The sequence below is a fragment of the Chiloscyllium plagiosum genome, chromosome 19 (assembly GCF_004010195.1).
Source record: "Chiloscyllium plagiosum isolate BGI_BamShark_2017 chromosome 19, ASM401019v2, whole genome shotgun sequence".
In the NCBI taxonomy this organism is placed as follows: domain Eukaryota; kingdom Metazoa; phylum Chordata; class Chondrichthyes; order Orectolobiformes; family Hemiscylliidae; genus Chiloscyllium; species Chiloscyllium plagiosum.
This window is the reverse complement of record NC_057728.1, coordinates 64,318,466-64,337,246: the sequence shown is the minus strand read 5'-3', so window position 1 is coordinate 64,337,246 and position 18,781 is coordinate 64,318,466. Positions and strand designations below refer to the sequence as shown.

Here is an 18,781-nt window from a genome sequence, read left to right as displayed (position 1 = left end):
TATATGTCAACATTGTTGGTCTGTAGCTAGAATCTATTGATTTGTAATTCTTGTTAAGTATGTAGTCCCAGTTTGTTTCCTGCCAACCTGGATCTAAAAGACAGGGAAGTTGGGGAGTGCGGTGTTCTTTTTTAAAACTTTAACTTGACAACAGAAATAGTGGGGATTGGGAACTTCATTCGCAGTGTACTAGTCCAGTGAGGTGTTACAGTACAACAGATTTAAGATGGGAGTAAGGGAATCCTTTCCTTACTGCACTGAACCACTCTCAAGTTCCTGCTCGCTTACACAGCCACCTGATCATTCTGTTAACTGCAATAAAATCCCAGCAGGGTTCGTAAAAGATTGGTGCTTTCAGATTGAAATTTACCTCACCCTATTTCCTCTCAATTACTAACTTCATAAAATTTCAATTTACAAGGCAAAAATTAAAAAAAAAGCAAAAGCAAAGATCAGTTTGTAACATCCAAGACTGGAGGCTTCAAAATTTAAATGCACTTTGGAAAAAAAAAGTGATTTAAGAGGAGTAAAATGTTTCAGCCAGTAGTTAAGAAGTATCTGACAGATAATTTGAAAGTCAAAGAGAGACCATCTGCACAGAATGAGACCTGTTGCTAAGTGATTTTAAATCAGTAAGCTCATCCTTTGTTGCATAAATATTGAATACATTTATCCAAAAAGTCAGGCTGTGCTACTAATCCAGGGATTAACTAGAATCCCTGGGAGATATGTCATAAGGAAATTTGCCTGAAGCAACAACGGGAGGTTGATCAGAAAGGGCTATTACCCGAGCAGGGCTGATGCCAGTCATCATTTCATCTGTGCACTCATGCTGATCGTTGACGACATTATTAATCCTCATCGTTAGATCTTCTGAGACCTCCTCAGTGGCCAGACAGAATGAACTCTTGCTGCTTTTACCCTTCAACAGCCGCCTTTTGATGCAGGATAGGATCTGACCAGCTGCAACACTAAAAAAACAAAGACAATTATCCTCTGGTTGTCCTATCACTAAGTTACTGGCCAGTCTGCCTTCCATCATGAACTCCTCCAAAATGCTGCTACCTATGTTCTAATAAGCAACAAGTCCCAGTTAGCTATCATCTAGGCACTCACTAACCTGGATTGGCTACCAATCGATAAACATCTTGATTTCAAAATTCCAGTCCAGTTTTCAAACACCCTCTCTCCTCCCTATTGCTGTAATGCCAACCCTTTGCAATCACTTTCTCCAATTCTCCCCTCTTTGGCACCTCCCCCACGGAACAATTGAACAGGACAACGTGACTTGACTAATGTCTTGAAATCCCAGCAAAAGCTGCTGGCAATTTCAATTACATCTTGAATTTAAAAGAAAAAGCTATGGTTCAATGGAGAGTGCAGGAGGGCATGCCAGGGGCAGCATCAGGCATACCTCAAAATGCAATGTCAATGTGTTGAAGCTACCAAACAGGACTACTTGTATGCCAATAGCATAAGCAGCAAAGGATAGACAGAGCTAAGTGATTCCATAGGCCAGATTTGAGCTCTGCAGTCCTGCCACACTCGGTCATCAATGGCAATGGACAAGTAAACAGCCAGTGTAAACTGGAGGCCCATAAAAGCAGGACAAATCCTACTACCAATTACTGCCTCTTCAGCTTATGCTCGGTCAGCAAAACTGATGAAAGGATCACTTATTCAACAATAACCCCGACTGACAAATACACTTTCACATACTGTGAGAAAAGAGAATAAAAGGGGGAAGCTCTCGGTAAAATGCAGGTGTTAACTGAATCGACTCTGAATTGGAGATTGATGGGTTGTTGATACCCAAGAGTATAGAAAGCTGGAGCCAAGTTTGATGGATGGAGTTTGGATACAGATCAACCATGACCTCACCTGAGCATCAGGACAGGCCAGAGGGGCTGAACGGCCTCCCACGCTCCAAAAGCTTTCTGAATTCAGTTAATTTCATTCTGATTTCTATCATTGCATTACTTTAGAAATGCAAATACACTGAAATTACTCTGCAATTGGCAACACAGCAACAGACAGACCGAGAGAGAGACACACACCCAGGGACACAGAGTGAGAGTGACATACACGAGAGGAGACAAAAACCAGGTGACAAATAGAAAGTGAATCTATGGAACTGTTCTACAATGTTAAACAGAGCTCCTTATCCAGTGAATGTTGATCAGGTTCAACATGGCAATAACCAATTCATAAAGTTTTTTTTAAAAAGCCCTGTCTCATCACCAGAAAAATCAGTCTGGTGATAAGAATTTAACACAGTTGTCCATCGTCTGATTTGTTGATTTAGGAATATCTGCTACCCCTTAGCCAGTTTTGACCTTCAGACCCACACCAACATGACCAGCCTGTGAATAGGCCTCCTCTGGGTAACATACAATAATTCTGAACACTTCAATTTCAACAGCCAGCACAATTAACTGAGAATTTTGTCTTTCAGATAGGCCATCTCTCAATCTAAACTCCAGAGGATGGAACTTACTGATTCCAAGCAAGAATAAACTTGGTCAAGAAATTATCTGATCGAAATCACATGGCCGTGGTGGATCTTGCTGTGCCTCCTACACTGATCAAAGCTCATTGGAATGCACAGGGGGTTTGAAAGACACTACACAAATATAAGTCATAAATGCAAAGGAATTATCTAAATGACAGAGGAAAATGCACACACTGACTTGCTCACTGCAATTTACACTAATGCAGAGAAAACTTTGATAAAACAATGATAATACTTAAAAGACAATTTTTAAAAAATGGCTGTTTGCAGGATTAAAATTTTGTTGCTTTACATGTAGGAATCTGTGAAAGTGGTGCTTGGTTTGGGAAAGGACATGATGTTACAACCTGGTAGAGCTCAACCCTGACCTCATAACAGTGAAGCTATTTGGCCAATTCCAAATTGTATAATAATTGACAGTTTATAAAAAAAAACTGAATGCAAGGTGCACTCCGATTCTGCAGCTGTCCCTCAGCTTTACTAGGAATTCAGGGTACTGTCACAGTTCTGATCATTTAAAGAGAAATGCAAATAGAACCAGAGTTGCCAAGCAAAACAGTAATGTGGAAGATGGACTCAGCTATTCCTCTTTCCCAGCTGCTTACATTGGACTCATGGCACAAGCCATTAGAGTCACTTGCAAAGATACTGCTTTGAAAGAGTCACATTCATATAGCACCTTTCACATCTCAAATTGTGACAAAGTACAGCCAATGAAGTATAGTCATAATGCACAACCCAATTTGCACACAGCAAACTCCCACAAACAACTAGTTAAAGTAATGGCCATTACTTTAGTAGTAACTTCAGAGGGATAACTATTGACCAGGACTCCAGGGAGAATGTCCCTCCTCTGCTTGTGTCATTGGTCTCCTATATCTACCTGAAGGATGTCACCTGACAAAGGAGCAGCACTCCAAAAGCTTGTGATACCAAGTAAACGTGGACTGGAATGGACAAACTCAAGTCACATGACACCAGGTTATAGTCCAACACCAGCACCTCCACATCTAACAATAAACTCAAACGAGGAGTCAGAGATGTACAGCATGAAAACAGACGCTTCGGTCTAACCCGTCCATACTACCAGATATCTTAAATTAATCTAGTCCCATCTGCTAGCACTTGGCACATATCCCTCTAAACCCTTCCTAATCATTTACCCTCTAGATGGCTTTTAAATGTTGCAATTGTACGAACCTCCACCATCTCCTCTGGCAGCTCATTCCATACATGCACCACTGTGTGAAAATTTTGCCCTTTAGTCCCTTTTAAGTCTTTCCCCTCTCACCCAAAATCTATGCCCTCTAGTTCTGGACTCCCCCACCCCTGGGGGAAAAAAAAAGACTTGTCTATTTACCCTACCCATGCCCTTTATGATTTTATAAACCTCTGGAAGGTCACACCTCAGCCTCACCTGATTTGTTAATCAGAGATCAGTTGTTGACAATAATTCTTCTGTCACCATTCACACTTCTTTTAGCCCCATCTTTTTTTATTTATCCCATTTCTACTTCAAATCTTGGTTTTTAACCCTCAGCCCTATTACAGATGCTGCCAGGAAAGGGAGAAGGGCAGAATATGATCAGTGCTCGCAGCCTCTCACCTCACCTCTGACTGCCTCTACATGCTTCCAGCTATTCAGCAGTGGCAGGCACATCACCCTGCATCACATTCACTGGTATGCTGTCCTATCCCTTCATGGTAACATGGCACAAAGGGCATGAATGAAGCAAAGCAGTATCAGAGATTGTCTGCACCTTCTGTGTCTGATGCCTACATGATGGAAAATGGGGAGCCTTCAGAAATGAGATAATGAGAATCCAGAGAAAGTATATTGCTGTCAGGGTGAAAGGAAAGGCTGGTAGGTATAGGGAATGCTGGATGACTAAAGAAAGAGAGGGTTTGGTTAAGAAACAGAAGGAAGCACATGTCAGGTATAGACAGGATAGATCGAGTGAATCCTTAAAAGAGTATAAAGGCAGTAGGAGTACACTGAAGAGGGAAATCAGGAGGGCAAAAAAGGGACATGAGATAGCTTTGACAAATAGAATTAAGGAGAATCCAAAGGGTTTTTGCAAATGCATTAAGGACAAAAGGGTAACGAGGGAGAGAATAGGGTCCCTCAAAGATCAGCAAGGTGGCCTTTGTGTGGAACCTCAGAAATTGGGGGAGATACTAAACGAGTATTTTGCATCAGTATTGACTGTGGAAAAGGACAAGGAAGATATAGAATGTGGGGGAAATAGATGGTGACATCTTGAAAAATATCCGTACTACAGAGGAGGAAGTGCTGGATGTCTTGAAATGCATAAAGGTGGATAAATCCTCCAGGACCTGATCAGGTGTACCCTAGAACTCTGTGGGAAGCTAGGGAGTGATTGCTGGGATACTTGTATCATCCATAGTCACAGGTGAGGTGCCAGAAGACAGGAGGTTGGCTAACGTGATGATGCTGCAGCTGTACAGGGCATTGGTTCAGCCACTGTTGGAATATTGTGTGCAATTCTGGTCTCCTTCCTATCGGTTCAGAAAAGATTTACAAGGATGTTGCCAGGGTTGGAGGACTTGAGCTATGTGGAGAGGCTGAACAGGTTGGGGCTGTTTTCCCTGGAGCATCAGAGGCGGAGGGGTGACTTCATAGAGGTTTACAAAATTATGAGGGGCATGGATAGGGTAAATAGACAAAGTCTTTTCCCTGGGGTGGGGGAGTCCAGAACTAGAGGGCATAGGTTTAAGGTGAGAGGGGAAAGATATAAAAGGGACCTAAGGGGCAACTTTTTCACACAGAGGGTGGTACGTGTATGGAATGAGCTGCCAGAGGAAGTGGTGGAGGCTGGTACAATTGCAACATTCAAGAAGCATTTGGATGGGTATATGAATAGGAAGGGTTTGGAGGGATATGGGCCGGGTGCTGGCAGGTGGGACTAGATTGGGTTGGGATATCTGGTCAGCATGGATGGGTTGGACCGAAGGGTCTGTTTCCATGCTGTACATCTGACTCTGACTAGTCGGTGAGATAGCTCCCCCAATTTTGCACTCGCTCCCCCAAATAGTGAAAAGGAGTTGACGGAACTGAATATGCCACTGTTGTTTCCAGTGCTTGTGTCAATACCAGAGTCCGTCTGGTTTAATTCTGTAGTTTAGGCTTCATAAATATTAAATACAACCTAGTGGTTTGTGAACCACATTTGAGGGAGTGTAAGAATCCACAGCATGAGTCTGGAGTCACACAGAGTCAGTCATAGTGGTGTACAGCACGGAAACAGACTCTTCGGTCCAACCTGTCCATGCCAACCAGATATCCCAACCCAATCTGGTCCCACCTGCCAACACCCACCCCATATCCCTCTAAATCCTTCCTCTTATATACCCATCCAGATGCCTTTTAAATGTTGCAATTGTACCAGCCTCCACCACTTCCTCTGGCAGCTCATACCATACACATACCACCCTCTGCGTGAAAAAGTAGGCTTTTGCCCAAAACATCGATTTTCCCGCTCCTCAGATGCTGCCTGACCTGCTGTGCTTTTCCAGCACCACTCTAATCTAGATTCTGGTTTCCAGCATCCGCAGTCCTCACTTTTGCCTAGATCCTGTTGTAGTCTGAGGTAACCTTCTTCGCTATCCACCACACCTCCAATTTTAGTCTCATCTGCAAACTTACTAACTATACCTCTTACGCTCACATCCAAATCATTATGTAAATGACAAAAAGTAGAGGACCCAGCACCGATCCTTATGGCACTCCACTGGTCACAGCCTCCAATCTGAAAAACAACCCTCCACCACCACCCTCTGTCTTCTACCTTTGAGCAAGTTCTGCATCCAAATGGCTAGTTCTCCCTGTATTCTATGAGATCTAACCTTGCTAAACAATCTTCCATGGGGAACCTTGTCGCACGCCTTACTGAAGTCCATGTTGATCACATCTACTGCTATGCCCTCAATCCTCTTTGTTACTTCTTCAAAAACCTCAAATCAAGTTTGAGAGACATGATTTCCCACACACAAAGCCATGTTGACTATCCCTAATCAGTCCTTGCCTTTCCAAATACATGTACATCCTGTCCCTCAGGATTCCCTCCAACAACCTGCCCATCACTGACATCAGGCTCACTGGTCTATAGTTCCCTGGATTGTCCTTACCACCCTTCTTAAACAGTGGCATCACGTTTGCCAACCTCCAGTCTTCCGACACCTCACCTGTGACTATCGATGATACGAATATCTCAGCAAGAGGCCCAGGAATCACTTCTCTAGCTTCCCACAGTTTTCTCAGGTACACCTGATCAGGTCCTGGGGATTTATCCACCTTTATGCATTTCAAGGCATCCAGCACTTGCTCCTATTTTGCAAGGTGTCACCACCTATTTCCCTACATTCTACATCTTCTAAGTCCTTTTCCACAGTCAATACTGATGAAGAATACTAGTTTAGTATCTCCCCCATTTTCTGCGGTTCCGCACAAAGGCCGCCTTTTTGATCTTTGAGGGACCCTATTCTCTCCCTAGTTACCCTTTTGTCCTTAATGTATTTGTAAAGACCCTTTGGATTCTCCTTAATTCAATTTGTCAAAGCTATTTCATGTCCCCTTTTTGCCCTCCTGATTTCCCTCTTAAAGTATACTCCTATTGCCTTTATACTCTTACAAGGATTCACTCGATCTATCCTGTTTATACCTGACATATGCTTCCTTCTGTTTCTTAACCAAACCATCAATTTCTTTAGTCATCCAGCATTCCCTATACCTACCAGCCTTCCCTTTCATCCTGACAGGAATATACTTTCTCTGAATTCTTGTTATCTCATTTCTGAAAGCTTCCCATTTTCCAGCTGTCCCTTTACCTGCGAACATCTGTCCCCAATCAACTTTTGAAAGTTCTTGCCTAATACCATCAATATTAGCCTTTCTCCAATTTAGAACATCAACTTTTAGATCTGGTCGACCTTGTTCCATCACTAATTTTAAATCTAATAGAATTATGGTCGCTGGCCCCAAAGTGCTCCTCCACTGACACCTCAGTCACCTGCCCTGCCTTATTTCCCAAGAGTAGGTCAAGTTTTGTAGGTACATCCACATACTGAATCAGAAAATTTTCTTGTACATACTTAAATTCCTCTCCATCTAACCCTTAACACTATGGCAGTCCAAGTCTATGTTTGGAAAGTTAAAATCCCCTACCATAACCACCCTATTATTCTTACAGATAGCTGAGATCTCCTTACAAGTTTGCTTTTCAATTTCCCTCTAACTATTAAGGGGTCTATAATACAATCCCAATATGATGACCATCCCTTTCTTATTTCTCAGTTCCACCCAAATAACTTCCCAGGATGTATTTCTAGGAATATCCTCCCCCAGCACAGCTGTAATGCTATCCCTTATCAAAGGCCACTCCCCCTCCTCTCTTGCCACCCTTTCTATCCTTCCTGTAGCATTTGTATCCTGGAACACTAAGCTGCCAGTCCTGCCCATCCCGGAGCTATGTTTCTGTAATTGCTAGGATATCTCAGTCCCATGTTTCTCAGCATGCCCTGAGTTCATCTGCCTTCCCTGTTAGGCCCCTTGCATTGAAATAAATGCATTTTAATTTATTAGTCCTACTTTGCCCCTGCCTGTTTGACTCACTTCTCAACTGCACCAGTCTCAGATTGACCTCTCTCCTCACCATCTCCCTGGGTCCCACCCCCCTTACTAATTTAAACCTCCCAGCCTGTATATTAGCCCCCTTCAAGCAACAACCAGACATAGCCACACTCAGAATCATACCCGATATCACCATCGCTATCCCTGAGCGAAAGTGAGGACTGCAGATGCTGGAGATCAGAGTCAAGATTAGAATGGTGCTGGAGAAGCACAGGTCAGGCAGCATCCGAGGAGTAGGAAAATTGACGTTTTGGGCCAGAACCCTTCATCAGGGCTCCTGTCTGAAATGTCGATTTCCCTACTCCTCAGATGCTGCCTGACCTGCTGTGCTTTTCCAGCATTCTAATCACGATACCTGGGTCTGGCAGGACAGACCTAGCAGAAGCGGTGGCACAGTGATATACACAGTCAGAAGGAAGTTGACCTGACAGTCCTCAACATTGTCTCAAGATCCCACAAAGACACTACAACTTGTCAGTTTCCCTCAAAGTCACTCATGGTCCAGATTTGGAAATATACCATCAATCGTTGAGTCAAACTTCCCGAACTGTGCTGTGAGGCTGTCCATGCCACAAGATTTGGAATGGTTCAAGGTGGTGGTTCATTAACACCCTCAAAGGGCAATTAGGGATGGATAATAAGATAGATGTCCGAACCCCAAGAACAAAGTAAAAGGAAAATCAGGGTGCAGATTGAATGTGCTGTTATGCTGATTCCTTATGCCCCCTCTCAGCCTAAAGGACACCATTATCCTGCCCTTTGGTATGATGGGGCAAGCTGATGGTGATGCTATGGGCCTCCTGTTTCCTATATCATTTACCTTTCCCTATACCAACTTTCTCCTTCCAATTTCCTCCTGCCAGGTTTCCCAGGATTGGTTGGCAAGTGGATTCTGATTGGCTGTGATGTTGCCCAGGATATTGGCTAAATCAGCATTTATCGCCCACCCCCAACTGGCCTGGAGAAAGGGTTAATGAGTCACATTCTTGAACCACTGCCATGGAAACTGCTCAGAGAGTTAATTACATGCGAGTCAAGTGCCTGGTCTTTTAAATAACACTGATGCAGGTTTCTGCTCATTGTTTGCCAAGGGGGCAATGAGCAGGTTAACCAAATGTTCATTGACCAAACCTAGAACTTGGCGTCACACCAGGCAACTGGAAGCGGTCAGGATGGCATCCATTCAAGGTCCTGTGGCACACAACAGGAGCACACTTGCACATGTCTTTCCTATCCAGCAATGCTGCTTGGATTGAGGAGATCATGACTGACAATGCCACACAACTGGTTGCAATTGCATACCCAACTATTTGGCCCTTCAGAGACTTTGCCCGAGCTACTGAACAGTTCTAGCGTGGTGTGTGTATTCTTTTGCTTTTGTAAAGTCAGGTTTCCAGCATCCACAGCATTCCACTATTCACTGAGCGGTTCGGTCTTTCCTCCCATGTGTCAGCTCCTTTGTTCTAACAGGTGACCCACCCCTATCCAGACCCTCACACTGAGGGAGCTGGGGCCCAATGAGTGTGCAGCTCACAGCCAGATCTGTAGCAGTCCTGGCAGAACACAGTCCAAAGTGCAGCTGCAACAGCTGCCAAATCCTCCCTAGAGCTTGGTCAGCTGGACATACTCAGATCTTCGAATGTAAAATTGAAAGAAAGAGGCAACAGAACAGAATTACATAATCTAGTCTCTTTAAAGAGCCTAACTTACTGTCACTCAGATTTGTTTCAATTATTTCCCTGTGAGCTGTCTGTGTACTGTGACCATGACACAGCGAACTGATTAAGCACATGGTCATTTATGAATATTAGGGAATAAAGGGAACTGGATTAAACTGAACAGCTGTGCAATGCTCATTCCCAGAATGAGACACAACTTGATGTTCCAGTCAATGCAAAGTCAGCATTTTCCACTTTGGCAATTCAATGTATAAAATCTGACGAGTTTCACTACTTTTCCTGCTTCTTCATTCGTGCAGTTCAAGGTCATTTCTGATTAAGCCTTGCTTTGAACAGTTTAGGTTTTTTAACAAGATCTATTGTGTTTCAGTGAAAATCACAGAAGTTTACCAATGCCCTGCCATTGCACTTGTGTTAGCTCTTTGAAAGAGATGCTGAGTTTAATAGTTAAAAGTTGAGATAAAAGTTACCTTTTTCCCCTGAATTGAGAATAATTAGAGCTTTCAGCTTTAAAATGTCAAGACAAAAATCAAAAATTGATGCTCTTATCTTGTACAAATTGCTGCAATAATCAAATCAGTCAATCGTATTTTTCTTCCTGATTTGGCTCCCTGTATTAGTTTGTAGGCCTGAATTTCATTAGGATATAAGTACATGGAGGAACAGGATGGATATGAGACACAGAGACACAGAGACACAGAGACACAGAGACACAGACAATCTTGTTGCTGTGGTGTTTCAGGATTTTACAGAGACACAGAGACACAGAGACACAGAGACACAGAGACACAGAGACACAGAGACACAGACAAAAGGTCTGTCTTGTTGCTGCAGGATTTTGCTGCACTTACTCAGTTACTGTAAAATAAAGAGTTCCTCTTCCCAACACCCTTCATTCCCATACACTCCCCATTCCAGCTCATCAGTCCCACCAATTAGGAGAAAGTGAGGACTTCAGATGCTGGAGATCAGAGTCGAGAGTGTGGTGCTGGAAAAACACAGCTGGTCAGGCAACATTAGAGGAGCAGGAGGATTGATGTTTTGGGCTAAAGCCCTTCATCAGGAATGAGCTTTAGCCCGAAACGCCAATTCTCCTGCTTCTCAGATGCTGCCTGACTTGCTGTACTTTACCAGCACCATATTCTCGACTCCCCACTCAGCCATAGCCCCTCATACCTACCATTGCTTCGCATACTTCTCATGACCCTTTATACCTTTCATGTTAACTCATGACATGAACCCTCACTCATCACCCTTTGTTCCTTTTACCAACTTCCTCCATGAGCAGACCTTGGGATCTATGCTGAGATTAATTAAAGGTCAAGTTTCAACCATGCCTTGATTCAGTTATTACTGCAGAAAAACACTTGGATTAAAAAAAAATTCATTACATTGCCGTAAATGGCTTCCTGCCACGTCTTTTAATCTTGAACAATTCCACAGGACCTGGAGAGGTGATGACCTAGTGCTTATAATGCTAGACTATTAATCCAGAAACCCTGGCAATATTCTGGGGGCCTGGGCTCAAATCAGAATTCAATAAATATCTGGAATTAAGAGTCTAATGATGACCATGAATCCATTGCTGATTGTTGGGGAAAAAATCCATCTGGTTCACTAATGTCCTTAAGGGAAGGAAACTGCCACCCTTACCTGGTCTGGCCTACATGCGACCAGACCAACAGCAATGTGGTTGACGCTTAGTGCAATGAGGGAAAAGTAGTAAATGCTGGCCCAGCTCGTGACACTCATATCCTGCAAATGAATAAAAGAAAAAAAGGTTGACATAGTTTTCCCATTCTGGAGTTGGGAGTCCTGAGGTGATTAAACATTCTGATGCTGGAGCCCCACGATACGCAGGAGGAGCTTGAAGAGGTAAGTGAATGGGACACTGGTTTTCACGCACACCTTCCTCTGTTTGCTCTTGGCCTCTGAGCCCAGAGATGTTCACAAGGTTGGCACCTTCGAGATCTATCTTCTCCAGTTCAGGTAGTTTTGGGTGAGACATTCTAGTTTGTTGGTGAAAAATAACTGCAGTTTCTCAAAGTTTTAAGGATGTCCTCAAAGCATGCACTTGCATGGTAAACCTCCTGGGGTTAGACCATGGTGCAAAAGGGGCTAACCATCTCCAGAGTCTCCACATCCTTCCTATAACATGACAACCAGAACTGCACACAATACCCAAAAGTAGCCTAACTAAAGTTTTATCAAGCTGTATCAATGCCCTGACCAATAAAGTCAAACAGTGTGGTGCTGGAAAAGCACAGCCGGTCAGGCAACATCTGAGGAGCACGAGTGTCTGCCTGACCTGCTGTGCTTTTCCAGCGCCACACACTTCAACTCTGACCTCCAGCCCTCATTTTCTCTTCCCTGAAGAATGAATGCAAGCATGCCATATGCCTTCTTTACCACCTTAACCATTTGTGTTGTGACTTTCAGGGAGCTATGGACATAAGTCCCAAGATCCCTCTGTATATCAATATTCTAAGCTTCCTGCCTTTCATTGTATACTTTCCTCTTGCATTTGACCTCCCAAAACACAACACCTCCTCCTTGTGTGGAATAAAGTCCATCTGCCAATTCTCCACCCAACTTTCAGCTGATCCAAACCTTGCTGCATTCTTTGACAACCTTCCTCACTATTCATAATTCAACCAATTTTTATGTGGTCTGAAAGCTTACAAGTCAGACCAACTACATTTTCATCCAAATCATTTCCACATAACAAACAGCAGAGGTCCCAGCATTTCTTTTTGCAGAATGCCACTGGTCACGGACTTCCAGTCAGAAAGACAGCCCCCCACCACCTTCCTCCACCTCAATGACTGTCTATAGCCAAGCTAAAGTCCCACTTACCAACTTGCCATGGATCCCATGTACTTAATCTTCCAGACCAGCCTATCATGAGGGACCTGGTCAAACATTTCAGTCAAGTCCATGTAGCCAACATCCACTGCCCTACCCCCAAATCATCTTCATCAAACACTCAACCAAATCGGAGAGACAATAATGTGCAGATGGAGAAAGTGAGGTCTGCAGATCAGAGCTGAAAAATGTGTTGCTGGAAAAGCGCAGGTCAGGCAGCATTCAGGGAACAGGAGAATCGACGTTTCGGGCATAAGCCTTTCTTCAGGAATCCTGAAGAAGGGCTTATGCCCGAAACATCGATTCTCCTGTTCCCTGGATGCTGCCTGACCTGCTGCGCTTTTCCAGCAACACATTTTCAGCAATAATGTGCAGATGCCAGTGTTGGACTCAAAAGTCAACTCCTGAGAGTGCTCCGAAAGCTTGTGATTTTAAGTAAATCTGTTGGACTTTAACCTGGTGTTGAGTTACTTTTGACATTGAGAGACAAGACCTCCACTTGCACAGCCATGCTGACTATCCTTACTAAGTCCATTCTTTTCCAAATGAGAAAAAAATCCTGTCCCTATGAATCTTCTGCAATAATTTCCCTACCACTGATGTATGGCCCGTTTGCGCTATAATTTCCTGGATTATTCCTGTTGCCCATGTTAAACAATGGAACAAGATTGACTATTCCAGTTATTCTGGGCCTCACCTGTGGCTAATAAAGGACACAAAGATCCCTGTCACGACAGCAGCAATCGTCTCCCTTGCCTCCCTCAGTATCTTGGATTAGAGTGGTGCTGGAAAAGCACAGCAGTTCAGGCAGCATCCGAGGAGCAGGAAAATCGACGTTTCAGGCAAAAGCCCTTCATCAGGAATAGAGGCAGAGTGCATGCAAGGTGAAGAGAGCTCAGTATCTTGGGGATAGACCCCAGAAGACGCTGGGGACTGAACTTCCTTAAAATGTTTTTCAAGGCACCCAACACCTCTTCATATTGAAAATGCCCTAGAATATAAACAACCTTCTCTATTCAGACCATCATACATGTCCTCCTCTTTGATAAATACAGATGTGAATTACTCATGAAGGATCTCCCCCATTTCCTCTGGCTCCACGCACAAATTCCCTCCTTTGTCCTTTCCCTAGTTACCCTCTTGCTCCTAATACATGAATAAAATGCCTTGGGATGCTCCTTAAATCCTACTTGTCAAGGATTTTCATCTTTCTAAAAGAGCTTTTCCTCCTTCTGTCTCCTTGTGTTACAGGATATCATGCTGCTAGGCACAGCACAAATCTTTTTTTTCTTCTACTCCACTTTCTAAAGTGCTGAACGGTTCAGAAGTTTTCTCAAAGGTTCATTTAAGTGCATATAAAACATATTTCCAGACAACCTATTGCCACTCTCTGAACTCAAATTGAAAGTAAAACTACACCTTTCCATTCTTAGCTCAGCGTAGAAACACATGACAAACTTAAAGCTACATGGTTTTGTCCACCCACCACCCAAGTTTCAAAAACAACAACAAATCAAGAGGCTTCATCACACCTCCCCCATTGTGACATGCATGGTGTATATTATTGGAAAATAGAAGCAATTCCAGGCACCACACTTCAGGAACAATAGCAAAGTAATGGAGAAGGCCAGAGAAGAGATTGGTTTGGAAGGTATTAGGAGTAAAGAGTTCAAATTATATGGATTGGAGAAGATTGGAGAGATTTCACAGGGCTGCTTGGAATCATGAGACTGTTATGACAGAACAACCAGTAACCTGAGGGTACAGAATTTAACAAAAAGAATTAATGGATGAAAAAGAGGCAGATTAGAACTTATCATTTCATAAAACACAAAGCAAAAAGTGATGATTGGAATGTGAGCCGGGGGTTGTTGGAGCATATTTAATGATAACTTTTAAAAAAGAAGAAAGGTGGGAGAAACAGAAAACTGGAAGTTTGCAGCAGGTCAGGCAGCCTCTAAGGAGCAGGAAAGTCGATGTTTCAGGCATAAGGCCTTCATCCGAAATATGGGGGGGCGGTTAAAGAGAGAAATAGGTGGGGGCAGGGTGAAGGTACCAGGGAAGACAATAGGTAGATACAGGTAGAACAGTTCAAGAGGGCAGTGCAGAGTTGGAGGGTTGGATCTGGGTGTTCTTGTACACTAGTCAATGAAGGTAAGCATGCAGGTACAGCAGGTAGTGAAGAAGGCTAATAGCATGCTGGCCTTTATAACAAGAGGGATTGAGTATAGAAGCAAAGAGGTTCTTCTGCAGCTGTACAGGGCCCTGGTGAGACCACACCTGGAGTACTGTGTGTAGTTCTGGTCTCCAAATTTGAGGAAAGACATTCTGGCTATTGAGGGAGTGCAATGTAGGTCCAAGTGGTCAATTCCTAGAATGGCGGGACTACCTTACGCTGAAAGACTGGAGCGACTGGGCTTGTATACCCTTGAGTTTAGAAGACTGAGAGGGGATCTGATTGAAACATAAGATTATTAAAGGATTGGACACTCTGGAGGCGGGAAACATGTTTCCGCTGATGGGTGAGTGCCGAACCAGAGGACACAGCTTAAAAATACAGGGTAGACCGTTTAGGCCAGAGATGAGGTGAGTCAGGTGAATTGGCCATGCTAAATTGCCCGTAGTGTTAGGTAAAGGGGTAAATGTAGGGGTATGGGTGGGTTACGCTTCGGCGGGTCAGTGTTGACTTGTTGGGCCGAAGGGCCTGTTTCCACATTGTAAGTAATCTAATGAGGAGGTAATTCTTCACCCAGAGAGTGGTGGCTGTGTGGAATGCTCTGCCTCAGAGGGCAGTGGAGGCCCAGTCTCTGGATTCATTTAAGAAAGAGTTGGAGAGAGCTCTCAAGGATAATGGAATCAAGGGTTATGGAGATAAGGCAGGAACAGGAGACTGATTAAGGATGATCAGCCATGATTATATTGAATGGGTGGTGCAGGCTCGAAGGGCAGAATGGCCTACTCCTGCACCTATTGTCTATCTGGGATGAGGTGGGGGGAGAGAAGATGAGGAATCTGGTGAAATCAATGTTGATGCCATGTGGTTGGAGGGTCCCAAGCTTGAATGGACAGCTCTAAAGAGCCAGCACAGGAACTATGGGCCAAATGGCATCCTTCTGCACTATTAGATTCAATGAAATCAATGCTGTGCAGGAGAATGCAAGAACTAGAAGCTGGAATGGATAATTCAGTCCCGTGAATGTCTGCTCTTCCATTCAATACAATCATGGCTGATCTCATCTCGACCTCAACTCCACTCTCCTGCCTGCTCCCCATAACCCATTAAATTGAAAATCTCTCAGAGTTTATTCAGCGTCCTAGCCTCCACCAGGATTCCACAAATTCATTAAGACTTAGAGAAAGAATTCCTCCTCACCTCAGTTTTCAATCTCCACCCCTCAGTCTAAAACCACTACCTCTTGTTCTAAGAGGAAACATCCTTTCTCTATCTACTTTGCCCATCCCCTTGAGCATCTCATGTCAAATCACTGAATCATACAGAATGGGAGCAGGCCATTCAGCCCATCAAGTCCACACCAACCCTCCAAAGAGCATCCCAGCCAGACCCAGCCCTCTGTCCTGTAACCCCTACATTTCCTATGGCTAATCCACCTAGCCTGCACATCTCTGGACACTACAGGATGATTTAACATGGCTAATCCATCCATCTTTGGACTATGGGAGGAAACCGGGACACCTACAGGAAACCCACGCAGACACGGGGAGAATGCCTGCATAGAGTTTGCACCATCACCCAAGGCTGAAATCAAACCCAAACCCCCTGGTGCTGTGAGGCAGCAGTGTGAACCACTGAGCCATCATGCCACCTGAACTGATCTCTTCTCATTCTGGATTAGTGGTGCTGGAAGAGCACAGCAGTTCAGGCAGCATCCAAGGAGCTTTGAAATCGACGTTTCGGGCAAAAGCCTTTCATCAGGAATCTCTTCTCATTCCCAAGCTTTAGCAACCATAGGTCTAAACTAATATAAAGCAAATATAAAGGCTTGGTCTCCCATTCAAAATTTACACCAGTGTCATTAGAAAATTTATGGTAAAAAAATTGCCATGTTTCATTCAATCCATGAGCCACTAAAGAAAAGTTCATTTACCTGGAATCTGGGGTCTCTCCAATTATTTCTTGCAATTTATCTATGAAATGCACCAAATCTAGAAGCCCTTTGACGTGCTGCATCAGTGGGTCCTTGTCTGAAGGAGCATAGCTTTTTCCACCAAGTTCTAAACACCTAACAAAGGATGTCGCAGCCTTGGAGGAGGCAAGCAAACACACACTGTTAAAATATGCAGTAGAAAAGGGGTACAAACACAAAAGGATAAAATGACCTTTAGCAATCTCTTTACAAGATTCACATGCATCGCAATGTCAACAGTCAAGGATTGGTTCTGGGCTGTAGCTTTAGTGGAAAAGAAACGATCCAACCCCAAGTAAGGGAATCAATCAAAACTTGTTTAAATTGCTTCACTATTGTAAAAACCCAAAAGGTGGTCCGCAGGAGGGAACGTCACCAAAAGTAGATAGATATTTTAAAGGAGAAAGACAAAAAGGTTGGTCATAGAGGTTGATATTAAAGGAGAGTCTTGAAAGAGAGAAAAGGAGATTAAGAGATGTAGGGAGAGAATTCCCAATCCTAAGGGTCTCAGCATGACAATTATTGAAGGATCAATTGAAATTGGCTAGATGTTCGAGACTAGAATTAGACAAATGGAGATATTTCAGAAGAGTGTGGAATTTGAAGACATTACAGGAGGTAACCAGGAGCAAGGATGTAACTATATGAAAACAATTTTAAAAATCAATGCATTATTTAGCCAGGAGCCAATGAAGGTCAGAAAACAGTAGTGATGAATGAATGGAACTTGCTATGAAAGTTTGGATAAACGCAGAAGTTCAGATGGCTTTAAGTTTGTCAGGCAGTGGAGGATGGGAGACTGGCCAGGAATGTGTTTCAATTGTCTCAAAATATCAGGCAATGAGGGGATGATGAGAATCTATTCCAGCTCCTATAATGTTCTGAATAGCTCGGTCCCTATTTATGTAATTGAATAGTACTCTGGCAGCTATTATTAAAAAACACATCTGATTTTATTGCTGAAAATTCCAATCAAGTGAATGCTTGGTGTCAAATAATGCTTAAAAGATGTCAACCAGCTAAAGAACTTGCATTTATATAGCACCTTTCAAAATCTCAATGTTCCAATCTGCATTATAGATATTGAAGTATTTTTGAGGTGTTGTCATTATAAAATTATAGCACAACTGGTGCCATTTCTTTGATAGTGTTATGCAATATTTCACATAACCTGCATTTTCCCCATGGCTCTAATTCTTTTATCCCAATTCCTTTTAGAATCTGACCATTGAATCTGCTTCCACTGCCCTTTGAAGGAGCACATTCCAAATCATAACGCATGACAATAGGGCAATCCCATTGTGCTACCAGTTCTTTAGTCAAATACCTTAAGTCGACATCTTCTGGTTATTGACCCTTCTGGCAGTGGAAGCTGTTTCTTTTTATTTACTTCTCCAAAACCCTGCATGACTTTGAAGATATAGATGAAATCACCATCTGGCCTTCTCTGCTCTATGTAGAGCACTCCTTGTTGTTGTACAGAATGTCTGCCAATGAAGTACCTCCTTCAATAGAATTGTCAACACAGCAACATAGGAAAGGTTTTCATTTGGTTTACTCATGGGATGAGGCTGGACCAGGGTTTGGTGCCCATCTCTAAATGCACTTGAGATGGGGGCAAATTGTCTTCTAGAAGTTTGGATTGACAATATGTAATGACAGCAAAATACTACAGATGCTGGAAATATGAAATTTAAAAAGTGTTAGAGATACTCAGCAATTGTGGACAGAAAATTGTGCAGTTATCATTAAGTCCAACAACGCTTCTGAGCTGTGAAGAAAAACTTCTTTGAACTCGAAACATTAGGCCTGTCCCTCGCTCCACTAATGCTGCCAAACCTACCGAGTTTCTGTTCAGAAACCAGATGACTTGCTTAAGTGACGTTATTTAAGGAATTTATATTGGCAAAGGACAACAGGCAAAACCCCC

The 18,781-nt window shown here is 43.3% G+C and overlaps 1 protein-coding gene across 2 annotated transcripts in view; it reads right to left on the bottom strand.

The window, feature by feature from the left end:
• LOC122559343 (PARP1 binding protein) overlaps positions 1-18,781 on the bottom strand; it is a 48,466-nt gene that overhangs the window by 7,802 nt on the left and 21,883 nt on the right. For both annotated transcript variants that reach the window (XM_043708752.1, XM_043708753.1), the window contains 2 exons: positions 16,813-16,967; positions 788-971 (listed from right to left, as the gene is read on the bottom strand). In XM_043708752.1, coding sequence (XP_043564687.1) covers positions 788-971; positions 16,813-16,967 — 339 coding nt within the window. The remainder of the gene's footprint in view (positions 1-787; positions 972-16,812; positions 16,968-18,781) is intronic.